The sequence below is a fragment of the Lytechinus variegatus genome, chromosome 8 (genome assembly GCF_018143015.1).
Source record: "Lytechinus variegatus isolate NC3 chromosome 8, Lvar_3.0, whole genome shotgun sequence".
Lineage (NCBI taxonomy): Eukaryota > Metazoa > Echinodermata > Echinoidea > Temnopleuroida > Toxopneustidae > Lytechinus > Lytechinus variegatus.
Genome location: NC_054747.1, coordinates 37,800,553 through 37,808,142, shown reverse-complemented (window position 1 = coordinate 37,808,142; position 7,590 = coordinate 37,800,553). Strand labels below are relative to the sequence as shown.

Sequence of the window (7,590 nt, the reverse complement as noted above, 5' to 3'; positions counted from 1 at the left end):
TTTTACAGTCCAAGATAAATTGTATTTTTTAATATCGTATTTCTTACTTGTATCTCCTAACCATATCAATGCTGTTTTTTCTTTATTAATCTTTGGTCCTGCTATTCTACCAAAGGTTTTTAATTCATTTAATATTTTTCTTAACGATTTTTCATCTTGAACAAAAAACAGAGTATCGTCAGCATATTGTAAGAGTTTAAGTTGAACGTCATGTTCTGTAATTTCAATAGGTTTAATCTTTTTGTTTTCTCTTATACCAATTGCTAAAAATTCGGCAGCGATGATAAACAAAAGGGCTGATAATGGACATCCTTTCCACCTATATATAAATTTCTATCCCCACACCGAAAGTCATCGTGACCTTTGAAAAAAACGATGTCAAATGGCTCAACTTGCCCCATATATGGGGTAAGTTTGAGCCACCTTCTGGGGTAAGTTGAGCCACAAAAACTATGTACAAAATGTATGAGGGGAGAACCAGCATGTCAATTTTTTGTTTAAAGTCTTTTCACTTGCTAATTCTCTATAAATACTAACATCCTTTAAAAGGAAAAGAGCAGTCATGTAAATTTGCTCCTTTCAGCCAGCATTTCAATCGATTTTATGGTTTGGTTTTTTTTTTAAGATACATTACCATATGAATTACCATGGCTCAACTCGCCCCATGCTGTTTGGCTCAACTTACCCCAGTCCGAACTTAGTGCGATAATTTTGTATCCACACATTTATAATGCATCCATCATATAAAAGACTATGACAAGAATAAAGATCCATACCAGGACTAACAATGTTGTTATCATGTCTTTATTATATTCAAAGACGTGTGTGTTTATAAAGCACTTATCTATTTCACACTCTTTTTTACTTTTTTGGCTGAAATTCATATTTTTCCCTCTAAAAAACTACTTTTTGTTTCAAAGTTGAAAACAATATGGTGGGGTTAGGGGTTATAGCAGCTATGGGTCATCAATACATGACACCACCACAATGTCTGACTCATTCATTATTGGACTGGGGCTGGTGGCTCAACTTGCCCCTATGCTCAACTTACCCCGCCTTCCCTACATATATTTTGTGATTGTCGGTGGTTAACATTGTATGGGACGATTTTTTTATCTATAATAAACCAAAAACAACATTCGAATATTATCCTTTCCCCCTTTGTAAAGATTTTTGGTATTCATGGTGATAATTTTCTAACATTCATTTTCCTTGCTTTCAAATACTATGTTCACTTTTGTAAATTTGATAACAAAACCCCAAATATTGTGGAATTCAAAGCTCGTATCAAAGGTATTGAGGATATTGAATATGTTTTGGCGAAGGAAAATGGTAAATTACCTGTACATTTTAAAAAGTGGAGATTTGATATCTGATTTGTTTTATGTATCTGTCTTGACAAGGATGTGAGTGCTGCTCTGTTTCATGTAAATATCTTGTTGATTTGTTTGATTTGTACTGTGATTTATTTTTATCAATAAAGATTGAAAGAAAGAAAAAAAAAAACACAATAGGTCCATGCTCTCACAGAGCTAGATTTTCATTTTTTAAAAAGGTCAATATTTTTGCTTTCTCGCTTTGCTCACTCGTTACCATTAAGAAACCGTATCTACATAGACCTACGTCAGTTGTTTGCCTCGATATTTTGCCTCATTACGAAACTGCTCTCATCTTTAAATGTAACATATAGGCTTTACTGCTCTTTTATGTCTATTTTTCGTTCATGATGTAAATCGGGAACAGACTACTAATCCCGGGGGGGGGGGGCACTTCCGTTTACGAGTGGACACCATGCGCGACCATGGGGTCTCGAAAAGCACCCTAAACACGTATTTTCCAAATTCTGAAAATGCACCCCTTAACAAGTATTGGCGTGTGAAACCCTTCCCTTAACAAATATTGGGAACAAAACGATACTCTTGCAAAGTATTCCCTGAAATGAACCCCTAAACAAGTACAGGAATATTTTATTGTTATGTCACGGGTCCTTCGGTCGTTACCTTTACACATCATTTGGTTTAATTAGTACTTCCACACCTCGTGCAAATCGGACTCTAAAGGCGTGGTCACACCGCCCGAGCGTTGTTGGAGCGGTCGTGGAGCGGTAGGGAAAGAGGACCGAATTTCGCTAACAAAATTGGGGAAAAAATCGAAAACATAAAAAAAACAATCGAAATCGAAAATGGTGAACGGTATATAGCGAGCGGTGATGATTTTTTTTCTCTCTCCCACGACCGCTCCAACAACGCTCGGGCGGTGTGACCATGTCTTAAGCGCGTAGTGTTGGGGCAAAAAGACATCCTTTACGAAACATTTTAATTTTGTTTTATCATCCCTGCAAACTGGACCCTAAACACTTAAACTTTCCTAGCAAAGTAGATACCTTTTTTCATTATTTTGTGTTTCTGACACCCTTTTTACGTGTTTTTTGGGTCGAGCATGGTATCCACTCGTCAATGTAAGTGGCCCCCTGGGTGTAAATTATAACTGCGCGAAGCGCTGAAACTAAGCTCTCTGATCTGATCAACACGAGGGGATGAAGTATCTCATAACTGAAATTCAGTGTATCTTTGCCATTAAAATAATTGAAGAAAATGGGAAATGAAGCACATCATAAAGGCAGACCAAATAGGAGACGATGGTTGTGGGGGCGTATACAGGTGGGGGGGGGGGGGGGCAGAGACTTTCAGAGTGAGCCAATAAGATCTGAGGGGGTGGTGGGATGTTGACGATGAAGGGATTAACCGTCGAGCGAGCAAATATTTTGACAATTTTTAGCATAAATTTTTTGGATAAATTTTTGACACAGTATTTAAAGAATGTAATAGTAGGCCTATATTATTTCACTATTTCCCATTCCCTTATACTTTCCTTTTTCCCCTTTTCCATGCATTGCCATGAAACCGGCCTTTTTTTTGGAGGGGGGGGGGATACATGCCACCCAGACATCTCTACATCTTATACTCCGAATGCAAGTTAATTGGCGATCGCATCCCGGGTCCGGGATCGCATTCCGGGGGGGGGGGGGCGTTTTCATGAAAGGACTTGTCGGACGTTTTATCCGACAAGTCCCATTTTATGCGACAGTTACCACAGGAACAGTGCCTCTCAGCCAATCAAAATCATGGAAAGATGTCAGATCTGAAACTTGTCGGATGAAAATATCCCGGGAAAATATTGGTGAAACGCTCCCCGGGTTGCATGGATCAGTAGGGGGGGGGGGGGTAATTGCGATTCATGCCTTCATGGTGTTTAGAATAAATTGGATAGCGCTGGAAAAGACCTCGAGATACTTGTTACACTATAGGACGGGGACTGCAAAACGTCTTTAATCGGTAACGGAAAGGAGGAGAAAAGAGAGAGAGAGAAGTTTAGGCCAGGAGTTTAGGGGGTGTGTCCCTTAATCATTCTCATACTGGTACATGTTTGAGCTCCCGTCATATATATCGGGATTTTCTTTCACAGACTGCAGTACCAGTATGTAAATCCAATCTTTGGAATGTTAACGTGCTCACATACATTCTAACATCTCAATAAAATAAATATGATATTTGAAGCTCTTTGTTAAAAATAAAAACTTGATGAAAAATAATTTTTGATATCAATGATTTCTTCCAAAACCATTTCGCGGGACCTCGCGATATCGCTCCAAATTATTTATAAACAACGATGACGTCACCGCTTGAAAGAGATCATCCAGAAACATGGCGACCGGATTTTTACGAATCCTTTTTCTGGTGCATATATTATCACTCATAAGTGTTTCAGTGCATTCTTTCAGACCAGGATCGAGGTCAAAAACTCTAAATTTTCCTCACCAAGAAATCAATGATGGAATAAAAAGGATAAGGCGGAGTGTCCCCTCTGAAAATGCAGCGTCTTCTTCGCGGTCGCGGACGGCGAGACAAGCGGAGAGCTCAGCCGACGAGTCCTCGGGACATGGTATTCAAGTCACGAAGGTTTGTATTGGCTGCACCGCTGCGGTGTGTGTGTTATGTCATCCATTGTCACCTGTTTATTTACGCAATGCCTAGTGGAAATACAAACTTGTTTGACTTCCTCATCTTTAGTTCATGAAGCTTATGACTTAAGTTATCTTCATGTACATGTACATGCTTATTTGGCGATATGCAGTCCAGAAATAATGGCCAGATTGAGCCTGAGGATAACTGACTCTTTTTAAAAATTGTTGAATTGTCAATGTCATGATTGTCAAATAACAAATAAAAAATTAAAGCCTATAAATGAATGCTTAAATGAAAAATAAATCAATAGCAATAATGACAATCGTCATTCGGTATATCTATGCAGTAATCTCACTAGTATTGGCCTTAGGTTTTATGACATGAGAGTCTACAGCTAAAGAGTAGAGAGATAGACTCAGTAATGATGCATGATGGACAAGCAAAACAAATGGGGTCTATCACCTACATATATGAATTATTTTCTCCAAGTACATGTACATTGTATGAGCATTGAAATTTTGAGGACTGGGAATGCAGTTAAACGTAGGTTATGAGCATGAAGACAAGATAATAAAGTTACAACTGGAATTCTTTGAGATACAGTTTTTGAGCTGTCCTCTAATTTCTAGATTTTAAGATTATACATTTCCAGTCAAGCAAAGATGTGAATGAATGATATTCAAAGAATAGAAATCTATTATAGATCATATTCTTTTTGCTTGGAAGCTTGTTTTTTATAAACTACATCATGTAAAACTTTTATCAACCTTTTAATATAAAGAAAATACTGGTAATAAGATATAGAAAACAAAGATCCATGAAATTTCCTTTTCTGGAAGCTTTTTTTTTTTTATTTGGAATGGTCTTTTGATGTAAAATATAAAAATTTGCATTTGTTTGAAATAATTGGAGTTAACAACATGTAATAATTAATTGTTATATTCCTTTAATCCCTCCTACAATCTGACGGAAACTTAAATTATTGTGGGAAGTTAATGATTTGGAATACTTTTTGTAATGTAAATTATAGTTGATTTTAATTGAAGTGATTGATGTTGTAAATTAAGGTCTACAGAAAGTGTTCAATATTTTCTTTAAAGGTCAAGTCCATTGATTTGAATCAATAGAGAAAAATCAGACAAGCACAATGCTGAAAATTTCATCAAAATCGGATGTAAAATAAGAAAGTTATGACATTTCAAAGTTTCGCTTATTTTCAACAAAATAGTTATATGAACGAGCCAGTTACATCCAAATGAGAGAGTCGATGATGTCACTCACTATTTCTTTTGTTTTTTATTGTTTGAATTATACAATATTTCAATTTTTACTAATTTCACAATTAGGACCTCCTTGCCTGAAGCACAAAATGTTAAAATAATGGTATTCCACGTGTTCAGGAGGAATGAAACTTTATTTCACATGACAATGACGAAAAATCAAAATATTTCATATTTCATATAATAAAATACAAAAGAAATAGTGAGTGAGTGATGTCACCAACTCTCTCATTTGGATGTAACTGGCTCGTTCATATAACTATTTTGTTGAAAATAAGCGAAACTTTGAAATGTCATAATTTTCTTATTTTACATCTGATTTTGATGAAATTTGATTTTTGATGAAATTTCAGTGTTATGCTTGTTGAATTTTTCTCTTTTTCAAATTAAGTTTTTGTTGGGGTGGACTTGTCCTTTAAGTATTTTTCGCTCCTTTTATTTCATTTTGGTGGGATCATGTAAATTTAATTATAATGTAATGCTTTAAACTTTTTAAAAGATGTGTTTAGTGTAATCAAAGATTTTGCGGGAGGCTGTGTTAACCTGTGTCTTGCGGAAACCTGGGCCCCATTACACAATGTTAATTTTATCAGTTTTACGACAACTTTACCATCTGATGGTAACCCCTTTAAAATCGTTGATTTTGATTCACTATTGAGCATTGTCACCATAGCAGTAACCATTTTGGAGTAAAGTTACAAGGATGGTACATTCTTTGCATCAGGACCCTGGTGTTGCCAGTAAAAAAACTAATTATGAATCATGATGCACATGTAGAATCTAGTAGGGAGTGGGTTAATTTCGAATATAACTTGTCCTTTAAAGGTCAAGTCCACCCCAAAAATAGTTGACTTGAATAAAAAGAGAAAAATCCAACTAGCATCACACTGAAAATTTCATCGAAATCGGATGTAAAATGAAAGAGAGTTATGACATTCGAAGTTTTGATTAATTTCACAGAACAGTTAACATTCTGGTGGGTATGCAAATGAGGATACTGATGATGTCATCCACTCACTATTTTTCTTTTGTATTTTATTATGAAATAGGGAATATTCTGTTTTCTCCTCATTGTCGAGTAAAACAACGATTAATTCCTCCCTGAACATGTGGAATGAGCATTGTTTAATACTATATGATTCAGTCAAGTTGTTCCTTATTGTCAAATCTATAAATAATGAAATATAGTGTAATTCAATAAAAAAAAAACAAAAGAAATAGTAAGGGACATCATTGACTTTCTCATAATTTGAGTTGTGCATACATGTATCACTGTTTTTGTGAAAAATAAGCAAAACTTTATTGAAAGTGTCATAACTTTTTTTTTTTACATCCGATTTTGATGAAATTTTCAGCGTTTTGCTAGTTTGATTTCATTAAAAAACATTTGTCTGGGGTGGACTTGACCTTTAATGTTGGAATGTAAAATATGCTGTACATGTAATAAAGAAAACAAATATGATTAAATGTATTTATGTCTACCAAACTAGTTGAATATTAATAAATAAGGTTCATTATTGCGGATTGAAATAATCACTAGAGGTTATTCATTTGTCTCACAATCTACTATATTTCTTTTGTGTTTGTCTCCCCCTTCCACCCTACAGTTTGACCTGAATGACCCTCACCCAGAGCTTATAGTTCATTGGGCGGGTAAAGGCAGTGATGTCATACTGTGTCTCACCCGTGACATCACGCAATCCAGCCATTCAGCAAGCTACGTTTATATCTCAGAAGACTATGGGGCAACTTTCACGAACAAGTCCAGTACAATGTGCAACACTTCGCCCAATCAAGACCAGTCTACGATCGATTTATACAGTAGTAAGGTGATGAAAGGAGGGTAAGGCTTTGTTTAATAGACCAGTTCGTAGTTACTTCATGGACAATTTTAGTCAAATGACCTTTTTTCTTTCATCATGATAGGCAGATTTCAAAGCAAGGTATTACATGTACATAAGCTTGCCTTACATAGCAGAGATGAAGAAATTGAATAGACCAGGTGACTAGAATAGCACACAAATGAACACTTAATGAAGGCATTTGTTGCATCCCTTCTTTGAATGCATATCTTAGCAGGTTGCACAATGTACTTTGCAAACTGTGAAATACCAGTCGTTCATGGAAGCATTGTTTATTGTGGATGGAATGAAAACGACAATTCAAAAGAATATATGAATATTAATCAAGACATCAAAGTTGGTGCTTATCACATTAGATTTTAAAGCGCCATATCACTTTAGTACAAATGACCTTCCTCTGATCATGCGTAGAAAGGAACTACGAACTGGCTTATTCCCCAGGCACCTGTTTCATAAAACTTGCTCTAATTTCTGATATTACAG

At 35.8% G+C, this 7,590-nt stretch overlaps 1 protein-coding gene and 1 pseudogene across 1 annotated transcript; both read left to right on the top strand.

The window, feature by feature from the left end:
* Positions 1 to 3,693: 3,693 nt before the first annotated feature.
* LOC121419707 (sortilin-related receptor-like) lies at positions 3,694 to 7,092 on the top strand. Its single transcript, XM_041614165.1, has 2 exons — positions 3,694 to 3,959; positions 6,853 to 7,092. The coding sequence occupies exons 1-2, from the start codon at positions 3,705 to 3,707 to the stop codon at positions 7,090 to 7,092; spliced, it is 495 nt and encodes a 164-aa protein (XP_041470099.1). The 5' UTR covers positions 3,694 to 3,704.
* The window catches only part of LOC121420462, a 90,390-nt pseudogene continuing 89,881 nt past the window's right edge, over positions 7,082 to 7,590 (top strand).